Here is a 19,645-nt window from a genome sequence, read left to right as displayed (position 1 = left end):
TTTGATTACTTTTAGTATGGTAAATGGAAATTAGGCGCGACGGGAAACGAAAATGCAACTGTCTATCCATTGGTCAGATTTAGCAAACTAGTATTACTCCAATGCATTTCATTAGATTGTGTTGTACAGTACACATAAGCTTACAAATGTTACTCCTCTGATCTATTTTCCTCATGTGATGCCTTATATTAAAACTAAAGAATAAGACAAGATATCCATCATAATCAAGCTTTCATGAGCTAGTATTCACATCCTATACTTTGGTCAAAGTTATAATACCACACTGTGAAAATACTACAAAAAGTACTCAGTCTTGTTGTCAGAATTTTCCCATTATTTCTGATATTTGTGGATGAATCTTCCTGCAGCAATTATGTGTTGCCTTTTCCTAAAGGTTGAGTTCACTTCAACCCCTTTATACACAGCAATGCATCATATTTAATTAGATCATCATGTGTTTATGGTTGTCCTGTGAGAAGCATGTGTCTCTTAAAAGTCAAGAAAAACAGCTGTTTTCAGCTTTGAGATGATGCATTTTCCAGCTGATCCAAAGGGAGGTTTGAATAATTGATTCAGCTTAAGAAGGAGGGGGATGTTTGTCAACCTGTAAAAGAACACTTCCTTCAGTTTATCAGGAACATTTGCATTCAAAATCACCCAATTTAGAGATTCATGACTGAAAACGTGTAATCTATAAACCAACAAAAGTTGGCAGACAAAAATCATTAAAAACGTAAAATAGAAATACTCTTATTTGTACTTGAGTACATTTCTCCAGGAAATGTAATTAGATACATTGCACCTCTAACCAATGGACCCACTTCCACATACTCTGGGGGTTCCACAAATCCCCCGAGTATTTCACTCAGTCCCTACTGTTGTTTTACCATCGTAAAACTAACAGCGCATTAATTAAAGTTGAATGGATTTCTACATGTAGGTCACGCATCTGTTGTTTTCATGTAAATAGAGCAATTGGCCCTTTAACACATAAACTCAGGAATTTTAAAGAGTTGTAAACAAGATGTGTACTGAGCGAGACGTTTTGCAGTTCTGCACAAACAGCGGTGTAACAGTGCCCGTTTTTTTAGAATAACCTTGACATACATTCCTTTGGCATTAATGGTCACCTATCAATTATAAACGGATGCCAATAGATTTGCATTAAGTTAATCTTGCCAAACTTTGCCTTAACCCAAAACTGGCCCTATAGGTTCTCATCATCCGACACCCTTAAACACATTCTGTAGCCCACCACTGAATTTAATTACAAAAAGAGAGCGTGAATGGGTGGCCAAACCTGAGAAATAAATCTGTTGCTTGTGATACAGTTATGTGGTAAAATCAGTTTTCCACGTTATTTTCAACTTCAAACATAAGAGGGAATGATAGACAACTACATTAGGATTCAGACAAGCAAACAGATACACAGCGGATACTGACACAATCTCACCAAAGGATCATTAAGCCAATTAATAATTTAGATGCTGAGGTTTAGGAAGTCAATAAGTCCTTAATTCTCTATGTGGATGTCTTGTATAGGTTATATGGTGCTGTGCATGAGACTCATGTGGGCCACCATAATACAATAAAACCTTCACACTAGCTCCTATTTTTCCATCACCTACTGTACTGTTACACAAACTCATAGACGTGATTGTTGTTCTCACATCTGTTGTTCCGTGATACAGATCGAAACCTCACAGTGATCGCAACACAGCGGCCACAATGTGTGATGTCTGTCAACCTTTTGTTTGATACAACCACAACACTAACACCTTTCAGGAGACTGAATACATGTCCTATATTTCATCTCATCTCTGTCAGTAACATAGCACATTAAAGTCAAATTAAATAGTCCACAGGCTGTTGCCAATGAAGAACATACTTTTGACTCCATGTATCGTTGTTCATTTAATCTTTAGTCATATTCCTCATTTGATACTGTGCCTAAAACTGATATTCTCAGTCAGGTCATTTTACTATATCATATTAACGTTTTCTGTTGCCTACAATTCAATTTGAGTGCTACCATTCCTTTGACCTGATATACAAATTTAGAGGTCAAACTTCAAGGTCATGCAACATGCTGTTTAGCTCATTTCAAATCCAAAAGTTCAGTTACTGGATGACGGCAGCTCAGGCTAAAGCTTGGGTTAAACCTACAGACTACAAAGTCTGCACAAACCGCACATTTCCACCTATTTGCACAAATGTTTTAGACAATGTCCACACTAACACAGGTAAGTACGTGACTGTAGCTTTTTTTGATCGCTTTGGCCTTTTGTCCACATGCAAACGCCGCAACCGGACATTAAAACCAGAGCTTACTGAAACCCCGTCTGTATTTGTGTGGACAGGGAAACGCTGGTTTTGGGAAATGTTGGCGCCATGTCCGCAATCTGCGCATTTCAAATGTTGTTTACATCTACTGACCATGCTCCATGAAGTAGTGTAGAAAGGTTGTATCGCAATTAGGGCTGCAACTAACGATCATTTTGATAATCGATTAATCTGTCGATTATTTTCTCGATTAATCGATTATTAATCGATTAGTTTTTTGGTACGTAAAATGTCAGAAAATGGTGAACAATTTTGATACATTTTCCAAAGCCCATGTTGACGTCCTCAAATGTATTGTTATGTCCAAAACACACAGATATTTCAGTTTACTGTCATAATAGGATCAAAGAAACCAGAAAATATTCACATTTGAGGAGCTGAAATCAGAGAATTTGGAAATGTTTTATTAAAAAAATATTCAAAACGATGAATCGATTATCAAAATAGTTGGCGATTATTTTAATAATCGATTAATAATCGATTTGTCGATTAATCGTTGCAGCTCTAATCGCAATTGAACTGTTTGTGACTTTGTGTGTAATTTAGTCTGGACCAAAGTTGGAAAGACTCAAAAGCAGCTCTTGTAACATAAAGATACATACTGTATTTGTCTATTGATTCTTACTTTATTATTGTGTTTTCGTGCCACTTTTAAAGACATTACAACTTTTTGAACTTTCCCTTCCTCTTCAGAATGCAAACCATCTCACCTGCGAGTTGAACCTGAGCTGGCAGACGCTGCAGGAGACGTGCTTCCTCTTGGCGGTGGGCGGGAGGCCGAGGGTGTGATGGAGGACGGCTTTCTGCACCGGGTCCATCTGCAGCAGCACGGAGAGAGAGAGAGACACAGACAGAGGCTAATTAAAACGTTGCTCACTGGGCTGAAAAAAAACAGGGCGCCTGGAGCTTTCTAGAGAGCCGGGCTCATTCATCTCTCGCTTCAACTGCTGCTTTCATGGGCTCCGACATTAACACAGACGTATCATGAATTAATCCCCCATTTGCTTACCGGAGGCACACGCCCGCCGCAAGTGTTTGAACGGCAGGGGGGGTTTTTAGTGAAGAGGAAGAAAAAATCCCTCAAGTACAGCACTCTAAGTACACCACTGGCATTATTGTACATTCTCTATGAACAATTCCCTAGAAGAGAGGCTAAAAAACAACAATGAATTCAACCTAACAAGTAATGTCTGTGTCGCCACCACAGTTAGCTTATGTTTTAATTTAATTGCTGTTCACAAATGTACAAAAACAACAAAACATAATTGCATTTAGTGAAATATTCCTTCTCTGTGATCAGTTAGTCTATTGCTTACAGCTCACTGAATTCAAGAACCACAAAAAAAAACATTTTTTAGCTAAGTTATTCAAGACAACTTGACACAATCGCAAATAGTCCTGCTTCGACTTTTTAAGAATAAAATTTGCATGTGTTTCATATGTGTCCCAAACTGTGTGAAAAAGGACTTGTGTAGTTGTTTAATTCAGACACAAGGCAATTCAAAGTGGGGGCATAAAAATTCACCCCCAAAAAAATTAAGGCATTAGAAAATATTGAAATTGCATTTACAGCTTTATATTTAGGACAAACTTGCAGTTCATGCTTCCTGTATGTTTGGAATGGGCCGTCCCTATGTGTGCTGACAGGGCTTTGAGCAATGAACAAACACATCTGCCTCGCTGAGAAAGTGTCTCAGTAGGCGCCACTTGGCCGGGGAAGGAAAAACTGAAAAAAAGATACTGGCTTTGCGCGGGAGGATTAATCCACCTCGACAATTGTTCTGAAGAACGTAGGCAAAATAATGTCGTACTGTCACTTTCTGTGGAGGCTGTCTGGCTGAACTGAGGCTGTTTTCATTAGTCGGGATAACAAAAGTATCTGTGTGCAGAGGCAGAAGAAGTTTGGTGACATATTAGAACAAACAAAAAAATGAAACACTGTGGTACTGAGTCATCACAGGAATCATTATAAGCAATAGTTACATAAATGCCTCTTCCTATTCCCTCTTTATTCATAGGATGACTCTAACACTTGACATGAACTCTATCTAACTATTACTCTTTATCCAACTTTTAAAATATTTGAATTGAAAGAAATTTGGCTCACTTTCACTTTATACTTCATACACCTATAAAAACATACATAGCCTTTCTTCACATACATAGAATAATGAAATAAAGATATGTGTGTATTAGGTGCACCTGTACAGTGTAATGCAAATACAATGCACTTGCTATACGACAAATAATATTTCTATCAAGGTTAAAATGTTCAGTTTTTGTTGAAACTGTGTAGAGAAAAGTTGATTCCACTCTTTGCTCATTTTGTTAGTGGTCTTTATGAATGGGATCTCTGATATTTTGATTGTCACCCACATTGCAAAGGGGCTGGCACATGAGGGCAAGTAATCAGGTGCAGGTCACAGCAATGCAATGGCTGAAATGCTGCAGCAGCTTGCCAGGCAGGAGGAGGGCTGAAAACCTGGTCTGTATTTCTCTCTGTTTACAATGTGGCAGACTGAATGATGAGCAGCTGGGCAGGCAGGTGATCTCTAGACAGCCCGTGATGCAAACCACGGAATGGAAAATTCCAGAAACACAGGCTGCGTTCCAGTACCCATGCTTCCCTGCTATTTAGTATGCCCCAATACATCCGGCCGTGGTTTTTAGTGTGGAAATCAGCATGCTTTTTTGGGGTAATTCTGAACCACAAAGTTAGGTCACATCATCAAAGCGAGCATGTGAAAACAACTAGCAATGTGACTGATATATAAGAGTGAGGCAAGTTCAAGGCACAATGTTGTGATGAAATAAATAAGTAAAAGATTATGTGATTTGGAACGCAGGGTGAGTTTTGAAAATGAGAAGAGGGAGGCTGAGAGAGGGAAGAAGGAGGCAGTGCAGTCATGAACAGAAAACCAGAATTTTCCTCCAGGACAACTAGGATGCCACCAAGGACTTTGACACATGATGACCCGTCTCAGGGGGACTGAATGCTGGAGGACTGAAGGATGGGAATACAGAATAACTGAATAAGCCAGGGAGCTCCAGACTTAGGGCTGATGGAGACAAACTGCAACTGAAGCTAAGAAAAGACAGGCTGAGCAGATACAGGCCCTTAAAGAGAAATAGAAGTGGGTTCTATAATTAAACATGATACGGGTCTGAAGAGGGCAGACTGAAAGATGGACAGCTACAGACATGGACTGACTCTGGCACAAAAGCGGCTTTTTCATTTTGTCATACAAGCTCTGCTCTACTCGCCTTTTTTTGGTTTTCAACTATGTAAAAGTACCTGGTACCTACTTGTTTGGCACCTACTCCATCAAGGTTCCAATTAAAGTAGCTACCAGGTACTAAACACTGATTGGTCAGAGAAAATCCTCACTGCTGTCATCAGTGGGCGACAAAGAACCGAATGTTACTTCATCCAAAAACAAAACATACAGTATATAATCGCCCTGATGAAGACAGAGTAGAAACGTATAGGCGCTAAACGTTAGCCTGTAACATCAATATGACGACCCAGTAACACAGAGGCGGTACTATCATGGCTACTATCTTGTAATAGAGAAAGGTTCCAGAGTAGAGTAGATTAAAGTAGAGCCTGTTGAAAAAGTGGCTTAAGGAGTTGTTTTAAAAGAGGCACTAAGTGAAAAGTGAAAACTGGTTCTTACTGATGAGACAGGTTCCAATTCAGATGGAGCAGCAAAAACAGTTTGTCAGAGGACAATGGGCTCAGGTTGAGAAGCAATCCCCTTCAGGTTCATACAGAATAAACAAGTTAAAGCTATTCAGAGAGATGGATTTCACAGGGGTGAAAAGCCAGCCGTCATTGAGGACGAGGTTTGATAATTGTTTAAATATGGGGGATAACAGTGCACATTTTTCAGGCTGTCTCTCAAAGAAAGGCGTTCATCGTGTACATACACAAGGAGTGACTCTCTCACCTCCGCACATCTGCTCAATTGCTGCGTGAAATTGGCGTGAACGTCAAATTGTCGGTTGCGGAAAGTTAGGGAAATTGCCAGACGCAGCCCCGCCAATTCTGACATCGGAAAAGCGTTCAACCATGTGACAAGCTGTTCTGATGAAGTATAGTGGGGCCTTAGTGCCAGGGCTGAGACTATGACATATCGCTGCCTGTTAAGGGGGTCACTGTGTCAGATTGGGGTTGATATCTTGCAGTATGAACCTTTAGCGTAAAACACAGAGAACGGTTCAGGGAGGGGTAGCAGGGACATATTGCTGATTTATTACAGGGCATTTGTAATGGGTTGCTGGAGTTATGAGCTCCAAATAAAATTCTGACCGAGATTTAATGCCAAAAGTACTCATGTATATTTGTCCACCCTGTTTTTAAAGCACGTGTATCCTTGTCTCCCATGTACCATATGTCTCAAATAAAGCGTAACTGTAATTTGAAACTATTTGGATTCACATGGATTGGATCCACTCAAGAATTTGGGCCAAAATGAATGAACGAATGCACTCAGATTACATAGTAAAAATCATACCACAATGTGCTACAAACATGGTTCGTCTCACAGCAAAACAACGGCAGCAATTTAGCTGTCAGCGAAGTGAGGCGAATCACTCACAGTGCTTTTGTTCACGGACAATACTCAAAAAGCAGTCCTTCGTGGGTGTTTTTCAGACACTTAGGATCAACTGTGGCACTCGACGTGAAAGGTTTTTAAGGAATGGCATTGTGTCATTTGAGCACTGCGGCAAATTGAATATTGGAGGCTCTGGGTTGAAACATCAGAGTGAACATTTCTGAAAGGAAACGCCTCCACATTGTAGTGTGTTGACACGGGATACAGGATATGTATAAGCATGAACAAGGTGCTGGTCTGTGGGGAGATTATATGTGGTATTCACTACTAATGTACAGTATGGACCATGATCTAATGCCATGACCAAACCAGAGCAGATGCTACATGGTCATGGTTTGAGCTGATCCATTCTTAAAGAAGAGTCATAGGCAAAACATTTACAGGATGTCTTAAGAGAACATTGGGAAAGTGCCAACTGTGCCAAACACTTGAAGCTGCAAACATGGATATTATATATCAACAGACCAAAAAAACGATCTGTAATGTAAAAGCAATCGCTTGTAGTGACGAACCAAGAGTTTGTCTTTGTATCAATGCACAGAACTTTACTGTATTGATTTTGATTGACTCTCATTGCTATTCTCAACCCTCATTGCTATTATCAACCCAGTGTTAAAAAAATCTATATTAATACTTCTTGGTCTCCTATAAAAAATGTGTAAGGCCCCTAAGTTTGTCTGTTCTGTGCAACTGTAGAAACATGGCAGTGAAAAATGGCAGTCATCCCCACTTCTATGTAAATGCTCATTCTGAGGTAATAAAAGAAACAACAACTTTTATTTTCAAGCAATTGTTCCCTAATTTAAACATACTTACATTTCCTTTACACACTGTACCTTTAACATAGAAGCGAATACTTGAGGGTTGATTTCAGATATTTTGTAAAATGTAATTTAGGGAAAGAATAAATTAGCCCAAAGTCAAATTGAAAGACGGAAACTGACGAAGACATTCTTCAGACGGAGCAAACTGTGGCAAAGTCGTGCCCTCTTATGTTTTACTCTTTTATCACGCTCTTCATCTTTCTACACTTCGGTTCAAATTTGCAGTTATACTGAATTAAACGGCTCGTTAACGCTCGGAGACAGGAGTGGAAAAAAAAAAAGATACCAGGCGATTTTAAAGCTTTTACACGTGCAACAGTATTCAGCTCTGAAATGAAATGGCCTTACACACCTACCTAACGGTTTGGGAAAAAATGGGATACATTATCCGCTTTTAATGGAGAGTAACTGCACCCTAAGTGTTTCAGGAAAAATGAAATGTTTAAAACATTACAGCAGGCCTTTTTAAATGAGTTAATGTGAGGAAGGCACTTTTAAAGTATCAGAGGTGACCGGATGCTAGTAGATACCAGAGTTCATATCACTTATCAACTACAGCTGTTCTTTTGTTCCTTTTGACTGCTCAATGAGCATTATCAAATATGCTGCACTAAATGTGTAGGTGTTGTTGAGGAGGTAGAAGCAAATAATGCCCACTTATGATGTCCTTTTTATTACTGTCTCTATATTTCTAGTATATTTTTCTACATATTTTTAACTTTTTAGCTTAATTTCTTTAATGTGCTGTACCACCTAGTTGAATTGATGTAGTAGGCTACTTAGCCTATATGCATTTGGCAGATAAAGTGATTCTGACTTCAGTCGAAACGCATGTGATGACGTTCAGCTTTTCCCCCTTTTAAAAAACGTTTTCTGCATTACGTTAGCAGAGCGGGGACTCTCCTCTCTCTGCCGTTGCCCATGACACACTTTGCGTGTTATGCAACCGTTCTACCTTTGTACTGTAAATCTCCACCACAGTTTTTTGGGAAGAGAGCAGAGAGGATGACACATTGAGTTGGCCGGGGCTCTCAGTCGCTTGGCAGGGTTCAAACACACACACACACACACTACAGTGGAGAAGCAGACGCACTGCAGCCTGCTGGGAAGCTGCGGCCTGAGCCTTCTGGAAAGCTTTCGCCAGTTAAAACATCTGGGCCACGAGAGAATGGATGACCTACTACTACAAACACGCAATGGGCTAGAAACATGTTATTCCTCCCCTCCACTCCACTGCAGATGCTGTGAAATGAATCCGCAGTGATGGAGGGCCACTAGAAACAACACCCAAGCCTGCAAAATGATCAGGGGAGATTTTTTAAGTTTGCATATATCATCAATCACTGGGTATAAAGTGATTAAAAAATTGGGGATTGAAAGCTCTGTGTCTTGAGTTTATTCCGCTGCGCTATTCTTGGCGAGCGTCTCTGATTTACCCACAATTCAGCGCCAAAATTCCACCACCACCACCACCACCTTCGTTGCCTCTTTCCATGTGTCGTCTTAAGATATCCCCCCTGTCATGTAGCATTTCATTCCCTCCTTGCACTGAAACATGATGTGTTCAGGGACCTCATCTGCAGAGAGAGAGAGAGAGAGAGAGAGAGAGAGAGAGAGAGAGAGCAGCTGCAAGTGCCAGGGACATTTTATTCCCACAGCTCCGCTCCCATCAGCCACCCATTGAGACCCACACACACTCCACGCAGGGCCACGCCTGCCAGCGACGGAAATGTCACCCTAGCAAATGTACCGAGACACATGTATAATAATCCACGCGCAAAACACACAGTACAAACGCCCACGCATGCCAAAGTGTATCACACATGCCCATTTGTAAGCCTGCGGGAAGTGTACAGTGCAGAAGGTTCATTGTGCATCTTTCAAAGTCGCTTCCTTAAGCTCTAATAAGAAATTTTTTTCATCAGTCGGTCGAGTTCCATCACCAACACCTGTCAATCATCCTGATGAGCTGTCTGCACTGAAACTGTCTCTGTGGCCTGAGGCAGAGGTAAACAATAACGCCACCACAGCCAATCAGAGAGCAGATGGTGACCACTGCCAATCTGCAATTAAAGAGAATGAAAGGTTTGCAAAAAGGTCTTTAACATAATTAACTAAATTTCAGGTAAACATCCTTATTTCATCAGCTTGTTTATTATTTTAAGTCGAGACACTGAAGGCAACATTTGAGCTATTTTGTCTCCAGCATTACTTTTTTCACATTAATGTAAATAAAAAGTCCAAAATGTAAATTAACCATGTGTGTTTACTTCTGTATGTTTCTGCTTTACAACTATCTTTAACGGCTATTATCTCAACATTAGTTTTTGTTCAACACTCCAAACATCTCAACGTCTGAAGCGACTTACATTCAGTACAAAAGCCTCAAATCTGAAAGCACATTTGGACGTTTGCAGATTGATTCAACCTGACATTTTATCTCATTTGTTACCCTTTCGCGAGAGGAAAAAAGGTGACATTTTCAGAACAACTAAATCTATTTATCTCTCTCTCTGCTCTGCTTCCCTGTGTCTGTGGGTGTCTTCTTTCATTTCGCCAGGCCTGGCTGTGATTTGCGCTGATGCGTCTCTGTCAGCGGAGACGTTGGCATCATGTCGACAGGCGACGGGAGAATAAACAGGTCATTTGCAGGATAGTATCTGACAGCGCGCAGAAGGCCTGTCCGTCTCAAAGTTCAACACAGCCGCCTCCTCCACTCAGAGCTGCCGGATAATGTGACAGGAACTAGACAGTGATGAGCTGAGATGGAGGCCGACACTGGCTTGACTTTTGTGAGAAGAAACGACTGATAAAAAAGGGACAAAAAAACACACACTGAGCGCTATCTTTTTGGGTTGGACAAGGCTGCTGCGTCTGACTTACTCCCATCCTTGTCCTTGTGTGTGTGTGTGTGTGTGTGTGTGTGTGTGTGTGTGTGTGTGTGTGTGTTTGTGTGTGTGTGTGTGTGTGAGTGAGTGTGACTGACAAAAAAAGTGTCAAAGGAACAATCTGGCCTTGAAAACACACAAAAAAAACAATCTAATAATCAATGATGTGACATTTTTAATTTGTCCGTCTAAACTCTTTCGGAGAAGTTTTCGGAATTGCTTTGAGGGAGCAGTGGAGAGGGTCGACTGATCGATACCAATAACTTCAACACCGCCTGCTTCTCCTTCTAAAACTGCAACTTCCAAACAAACAATAGCTCTACGTTAATTAATGAAAATTGTTGGTGTTATTATGGTGTGCTCACATCAGTAGAGCAGAGGTTCATCATCCAAGAAGCAAGACAGTCTAAATAGTGGTTTTCCATCACTTTTACATTATTCATGTGATTATTTAAATACATAATGTATGTGGTCAAACAAATTGCATATAATGGCTGGGAAGATCTTGGAGGTGTAAGTCTGCTGCTCGCTATGAAAGACAAATGAAAGCAGTGCTTCTGGTATTCAAACCCACTCGTGTTTTGGATAGAAATAGAAACAACCCACACTTAAATAATTCCATGTTATTCCAATAGTGACACAACATGCCTGTTTTGGATCTGTCAAGGTTACGCTTGAAAAAAAAACTGGTGGTTTTTCACCTCATTTTAGGATTTGGCTTAATAACAAACTCTGGTTGAGCTTGCCCGGTTAGTGCGGTTAGTTTTGGCAAATGTCAAAGTTGTCAACACTGTGAACACTGGTGCGGACCAAACAACCGTAACAAGAATGCTTTTATAATGTGGGTTTCAGATAGCTTCCAAGCGAGCTCTGGTTTGTTTGTGGTCTCTTAAGGCACACTGAACAACCATTTTGTTGATTGTATTTATGTGATTTTAGCATGGTTTCAAAAACTAAAACTATTATTAAATAAATTGGGTTGATCGCGATCTGCCCAGGAAAGGATCTTATAACCGATCATTATAATCCACGTTCATGAGTCTGCGTGCTTAAGTGCAGAGATCTTCACTGAACAAGCTCTTAAAAAAAAGGTGTTTTTTTGCGTTGATTTCATTCAGTTGATTTGCAGATTTCACCACATAATAATGTACGATTGTATTCGCCCAAACTGTCCAGTGGATGAGTTATCTGTCTGTCGGTCTCACTCCTCACGGTTTATTTTGTCAAGACGAGAGCGTAAATAGGGTGAAACCATATTATTGAAAGATTACCGTGGTGGTTAAAAAAAAACCAATGTTGAGTGATGGTAGGATAAAGGGGCCGCCTCCACCAGTGCCACATTCTAACAATTTGTAGCCCTTCCATCCACGCTAACCTCCACAGAAAATACATTTCATAATAGTCATTATTAATAGATAGAAATAGAAACAAAGGTTAGTGTTTCTACAAATGGGCGATTGCTGTCATTTTTATGGTGTCATTTTGCAGAGCAATGACTCTATGGTAGCTCAACTTATTTTAGAACTTCAGCTACTGCTAACTGTTTGAGCAGCCAGCTTTAACTCAACTGCTGACCCAAGAGGACACAAAACACTGAGCTCATACGTTTTGGTTCCGACAGTAAGTTTTAAGGATGCACATGGGTTTAAAACTGACTTGCAACTGGATTGTATGTCCACACACACCCACAATGTATTGTGTTTTCTGCTGCACATAGTTCTTTACACAGATAATAGCAAACAATGTAATATTGCAGTAACCATAGCTTATAGTGTGCTTTAAGTTATAGAAGGAGAAGAGGACAAATGGAAAGTGGAGTTCCGATTAGCAGTCGCTTCTGTGTTCGGCAACCTTTGTGGAGGCGTTCTAATGAAGTCTCTCAAAGGTGTGTGTTATGATATTCTGAGTGAATGTATAGATAGCCGTATAGCACATACCTGGCCAACAGACGTCAGTGTTATGATGTATTATAAACAATGTAGGCTATATTTGAAATCAGCGTGTGACTAAGTCATGTAGTGTTTATAGTGGGTGTTCTGTTCACATGCGGCAGAGGTGCTGAGGAGTCTAATTCTGTAATGGAAACAAGGTATTTAAAGATACATTCATATCCATCAAAACACATGTAGAAGGAGAAAATGACTGGTCAATGAGGGCTCCACTGGTATAGGTCTAAAAGCTCTATTCAGGTCCGCCAGCCTCGCTTACTATTAACTAAAGTGGGATGAATGACCTGTCAAATGTAATTCTCCCTTCTATGTGTCTCACAGTTACCTCAGCCGGCTGACCCAGTCTGTTAGTTCATCATCAGGCAATGTCGTAGATTGTTGCCACTAGGGAAGGACTTTAAGAATTACCAAGTCAAATACAAAAGGTAAATGTTTTCATTGACCTTTAAAGAGCAAGTCCAGGCTTAGAGGTGTTCATACAAAAAAACTGAATATAACGATACTGGAATAAGGTGAGCGGGGAGTGGCCACCAAAATGTTAAGGTCTAATATTAAAAGGAGAGGTCCAGCTGTGACACATTTTTAAAATGAAATCACAACTTTACGGCACCAGAGACAGTGTGTACCAATGTAAGTTCTGCTGAAAATGTTATCAGACAATTCAAAAATATCAATGGGTACATCATTAAATAACATGTTGCTGAAATAATTACGTATACACATAAATATATTGGGAAAATTGGAAATAAAAAAAGGAAAATGAATGTGCTAAAGTATCGGTGTATCCTATCATTGAATAACATAAGATACAACTGTTTTATTTACTAAATTAGTTTTTTTTTCTGAGATGAATGAATAAAATTAACTAAGTAAACCTTTAGCCCAGAGCCTACTGCACTATGTCTCTTGAAAATGATATTTGAAAGTCTGCGATTATGTGCAGAATAATGGGTGAAATGACTCTAACAGACACACATACACACAAGGAAGGAAAGACTGATAGATAAGATGGCAAAGCTTTCATTGGTGAGTGCTTCACTGGATCGGAAAATTCACAATGTGTGTGCTTTGAATGAAATTCATAAAAATCGGAAGAAGCCTTTTCTCCTTTTCTATTGGTTTTAACTGAGTAACTTAAGATATATTTAATCGTTCTCAAACTTTCCACTCGAAGTTTCCACTTGTTATTACTTGTTATTCAGCTTTGCCTTTTGGTCAAGGCTTTTCAGACGGACAGCAGTCTCATCGTAACACCCACACAGGTATGTGACACAGATATGAATAGGAAGCTATGCGGCAAATTACATGTTTGTTTTTTAATTATGATGAAGGTCAAACACTCTTTGCTTTCACAGCCATCTTTCTTTTTTCTTCATATCTCTGTTAAGACCTTCTCCATCCTCCAACACTCAACCTTTCTTCCGCTCCAGACACCACTTTCTCTTCCTTTCCATTTCTGACACCATTTTGCTTTAACCCCCAACCCTTTTTTACAGTGCTCCTTCCATTCCTCCCCTCACTTCTGTCTGGCACCGTGTTTTTCCCCATCTATGAATGTTCCCTCAGGATTTTACCATTGCTCTTCACAAGCTGACCCCTCTCACACCACCGGGACACCCATCAGGATGAAATATTGAACTTAGAGAACTCCCTCAAGGCATTCAAAGGCCTCACAGTCCCCCATCCAACTGATATGAAAGATAACAATGTTGCACTGGAACCCCTCCTCAGCACCAGGTTTTTTTCCATAATCTTAAAGCATCACACTCCATCCAGCACCGTCAAACTATTCCAGCTCTGATAGCGCCTGACAACTGCCTGAAAGTATTCCATGTTGACAATTTGAGGTAAATATTCATTATGTTTCACTCTGGCTTCACTCTGAGGCCAATTGACATACATTCTAGCAAATATACAAACTTGCAATTGAATCAAGGCTTTGACATCTACAAAGTTCAAGGACCAATAAGAACCAAGTAGAATTCATGCATTGTTCCCATTACATTGGGGTGAACAGATTTTTCAGACTATCGGTTACAGACAATTTGAAAACGAACAAACTTGTGTCATCTGCAAACGTGTAGATTATTAAGCCCATCAGATCTAACTGAGGTTCAGCTCACTCTCAGGATGCATCACAGCTGTGTAGAAAAGGGAAAGAGTTTCACCCTCACAAACCCAAACTTCAACACGGAATCCAAGGAAAAAGTTGTTCCAGTCCAGTCAACATTTTATTCTCGGACATGCAGCGATGGAAACAGAGTGCAACTAAAGTTTCCCACAAAGCAAACATCATTGAAAAACCACTTAACATGCAGGTGCATGTGCTTAAAATAATGTTTTATCCATATACCGTAATAATATAGAATAGTGCGATGTCAGGACATTGGACAAAGTCTTTTTGCATATAAATCACACTTGTGGGGTGAAACTCAAAGCGGATGGAGTTCGATCGTGTTTTTGGTAAATTCCACTCGCAGGCTAATTCCTAATCCATCATTCTATCAATCTGCATCAGCAACCACCACAGCATGGAGGGGAGTGTCTCGCCCATGACAGGGTTCAATAAAAACTAAGATTAAACGATTTATCTTCTCAGAAATATTCCACTATGAATAACAGGCCAGGCTGATACGCTGGTAATGAGTGTGGAGTGTACACGAGGAGTGTGGCCATCGATTGGATTTTCCGAAATCAATGCCCTCTGATGGGAAAAATTCATGAGCAAACGGCAAACACTGAATCTTAACAATGCAACACGTGCGCCGTATTCCCTGTAACGTTCCTCAAGGGGCCCCGCAGGACATCAAGGTTCTAATCCTGCTTTCATTAAGGTTTTGTTTTTGTTGCTTCACTTAATTGGGGGAAAGTTGGCTGAGCAAGCAGACTCTTTATTAACACTCCCTGCTTTTCATTTATTCAGTCATACAAACATTATCTACTACTGTGAAGCCTGTACTGTTAAGTATTGAGGACTTGCACTTATGGTGTGCATATGTGGGGTGTCCCTTTGTGGTTCAAATGTGCAACGCAATGACAGTTAAAATTTCCCCAGGCAAACCTAGGAATTTAAACTACCGACTTTCAGCCCCGCTTCAACTTCTTGTGGGGGCTCTGCGGCATTAATTGATTTACTTTTGACCCTTGTGTTAGTTCTCTGTGCACACACAGGGGACACATTTATGTCAAGCCCGAAGTGAAGAACACCGCTCATGAGGAAAATACTTATGAGAAAGCTTTGTGGAGGATAGTAAAGTATCACTGCAGACAAAATGGGTGTGTCCGAAGATCCTCGTAGACCACTGGAACGCAGCTGTACGAACCCCAGACTGTCAACAATATGATTTAGTTCCTGGGCGTCTTGTCGCTCTCAGGAAATCCCTGGACTGGTGTGCTTTTCATTATGGGAACAATGGTGTTGCAGGTGCAAACTGCTCGCACTTGCATTCCAGCTGGTTCTGCTTTGACGTTGAAACATGGTAAAGCACCAGGCCAGCCCTCAACGCACGCACACGCTGTGGGGGGAGATTACTGAGGGACGGATGTCAGGGAAGAAGAAGCATGTTCGGATCCGGGAAGCTCAGAAACAGCTGTCTTTAGGGGGAATAGCACCCAGTTTACCAGCTCGCATATGCTTGCAATGTGCTGATTGTTATGCTGTATTTTTACATATACAAACATTTATTGGAGGCAGAAAGAATCTCCGGTTTGACTTTAACCTCAATGGGAAAAGACAAACCACAACTTTTCTGGCTTAGTAACATCAGCATCAGGCGTCCGGTCACACAGGCTGTTAACGTGAGAAAGAGAAGATAATACTATGAAGCATATGCTGCATAAAGTATTTTAGGTTATATATTATATCCCATATTCAACCATGATAACTTTCAACAGTATTTCTTTTGTCTCGTTACCCTTTTAAGGAAAGCAATGTTTTCTTTTTAACCTTTTCTCACAGGTTGTCTTGTGAGCAATCAAAAAGAAAGATTCCCATCTCAGATTGTGTCATCTGAGTTATTTTCAGAGGCCCACAGAGATAAAAACTATCCCATATTTCACATTAAATTGCGTGCAGAGCTGTTATGCATTTGACACTGAATCCGTGAGCATCCCCACCTCATCTGAGCTTTTCTAACCTCATGATAATGTGTTCAACATTTGTTCTCACTCATGCGGCAGCTGAATAGACACGATTTTTAACTGACTCTTGCTTTTGCAGGTGCTACATTTGCCAGCAGATCAGTTTCAAATGAACTAGTCATGGAATTTTGAAGAACCCCTCTTCCAAGTCCGGTGCTTTTACTTCCCTTTACAGAAATCTACCAAAGTCTCACATTGTAACCAGGCACAATCCTCTCAGAAAACTTAACCTAAATGATTAAATCTGAAACATACTCGACTTCTTCTTTTTTTCTAAACTGCTACATACCTTCTTGAATTCTCAAATTGAGTAGTAATCCCTGTTTAGAGACGACCAGATGGGCAGTTAAAACTGACATATTTTTGTTAGCGCCTCAAAGAACCCTGCGCACATGGCACCGCCATCAAATAAGCAAAAACAGATTGCTTCTGTCTTCCATTTCTCTCCTACATCCAAGCATGTGACGTGCAGAGAGTGCGCACTGAACGACTGGACAAGAAGACAAATATATCTCAGTTTGTCTTTCGATTCAAACCCCTGTGTTCATCCACTATCACACTGTGGTTGACATTTTTCACAGGATTTAAACACCCGCTGGAGCTTTGAGAGTTTGTCAGGTTGACTCTAGCGTGTGCAGTGCCAGCAGGTTACTGAGACAAGGAGGAGACACTGGGCCTATAAGCATCAGGCCTGCTGCGCCTGAGATGCTGGCAACAAGCACCCTCCATAAAAAAAATCATCTTGAGCGCCGCACTATTATCTCTGCATTCCACCATAGAGAGAGAGAGAGAGAGAGAGAGAGAGAGAGAGAGAGAGAGGAAGAGGACAGAGAAAGAGAGAGAGGAAGAGAGACAAAGAGACAGAGAGAAAGAGAGCGCGAGAGACTAGAGGGCTGGCAGATATCCAGAGAGAGTGAATTATTATCGTGGGAGAACACATCAAGCCCAGCTCCAACATAAAGCTTTCAGTCAGTTCAGGGGGTTAAGAAGCCCCAGAGCATGGGCTAAATGATAAGGGTCCGCTGCGACGCACATTAAACAGATATGCGATCCACTCACTCCACGGCAGCAGGTGTGCCTAGCTGGAAGGAAGGCGGCTGGCACGGCGGTGGTCCTGCTTGGCTTTGATCATTCCCGGCGCGCATGCTTCCCCCGGGGATCCAATTTATTGAGTCCATTAGATGTTTATGGGACACGTGTAAATCAACCGAGAGTCTACAAAAGCAGCGATGGCTCAACCCTTTGTTGTTTTCATTTCATCAGAGCGTGCTTTGAGCAATGATGAGCCATTAAAAAGTCAACAATGCATTTAGCAGGTTCTGGAAGTATTTTTCTTTCTAAAACCCAATGTGTTCCTTTTTTGAAGTTTTTTTTTTGTTGGTCAAATGTTCCAAATGTTTTATAGTTTCTATAAATAAGGTTGTTTATATTTTAATTCATCTGTTAGGTTTTAAATAATTAAACCTCTTTGTACTGTCATGGACATGGTGTAGAACTTATATTTAAATGTGCAAAAAAAAAAAAAAAAAAAAGCAATGATCAAATTTCAAATTTTGATTTAGGAAAAGTCATCAAAATTGAATAACATTTATTTACTAATTTCTTCCTGTCCGACCTTCAGAGATGTGATTCAGAGGTCCGGCTAGCTTGGAACTGACACCTCTACCTAGCATTTCCTGTGCGATAAAAGAACTGGTCTGACATCGCTGTGTCATCTGCTTTGTCAGGGAACACATTTCCATTACAGCCGCTGATGCTAACATTGACTTAGCGTTGGTGGGTACACATTGAAATGGACTGTGATGCTGTCGTGGGCGCAGACTGAGGCCTGTGTGTCTGCAGGACTACAAAGCAATTTCCCGGCGTGCCGATCTGCGCGCAGAATCGATAAATCACATTCCTGATTACTCTGCAGGGGGAAATGGGGTTTGTATTGTTTCTCTAAGACAAATGTAGGCTCCGGGCAAAATAGATCTTATTTTCAGGGCCAAAGAAAGACAACCCAAACACACACACTCACACACACACACACACACACACACACACACTCACACACACACACACACACACACACACACACACACACACACACACACACACACACACACACACACAGGCTCACACACACAGGCTCACACACACACAAACACACACAAGTGCACACCTCTCCTACTGCAAACTACTTTTCCTCCTTTCACTTTTCTCTTTCATTACACACCAAAACTCACTCGTTCCTGTTGAGCTCTCTCTCCCCCCCTCTCTTTTCGTCTGCGGTTTTGCTCCATTTCTTTCAGGATGGCAATTTCAATAACCCGTCCACAATTGAATCAATTCGAAAGTTGCAGAGCAATCCCAAAAGTTTTCCAAAAGTTCACTTTGTGTTTATTGTACCATGAACTGGCCTCTTCCCTATAGTAAGAGTTTCAGAACAGGTCAATCAATGGCAACACATACTGACGTGTGCAAGCTGCCGTACTCGAGATTTGGTTTTAAGTTCCACAGTTTTGCATACAATTTCGCCTTTAATGGCAAAGACAAATTCTTGAATTCCCTCTCTGGTACAAATGGTATTCTAAAGGGGCCCATAGCAACCTGCTTGTTTACAGAGCCTAGGCTGTGTATTAACACTTGATAAATGTTTGTTTTTTTCCAGTGCACACACGGTACGGACAGGTAGCGGATTGTGAAGAGATATCCACTGATTTTGACAAAAAGCATTATCAAGAATTGCGGGTTCCATCTTTAATTGTAGCTGCTCTTAACCCAAATTCTGACCCTGAAGTGAAATAAACATCAATCACTTCCTTGATGATGTGGAATGTTATTTTGGACGAAGCCAAAAAAAAACCTGATTGCACCAGATCCATTTTGATTAATCATAA

General features: G+C 40.7%; 1 protein-coding gene across 1 annotated transcript in view; it reads right to left on the bottom strand.

Annotated features, from left to right (window-relative positions):
* znf385d (zinc finger protein 385D) overlaps positions 1-19,645 on the bottom strand; it is a 77,653-nt gene that overhangs the window by 38,527 nt on the left and 19,481 nt on the right. Inside the window, exon 3 of the mRNA XM_080039298.1 lies at positions 3,054-3,161. Within this exon, the coding sequence (XP_079895424.1) occupies positions 3,054-3,161 (108 nt within the window). The remainder of the gene's footprint in view (positions 1-3,053; positions 3,162-19,645) is intronic.

The sequence above is a fragment of the Ammodytes marinus genome, assembly GCF_949987685.1.
Source record: "Ammodytes marinus genome assembly, chromosome: 13".
Lineage (NCBI taxonomy): Eukaryota > Metazoa > Chordata > Actinopteri > Uranoscopiformes > Ammodytidae > Ammodytes > Ammodytes marinus.
Note: the sequence above shows the minus strand (reverse complement) of the source record. Positions and strands in the feature narration are given on the sequence as shown.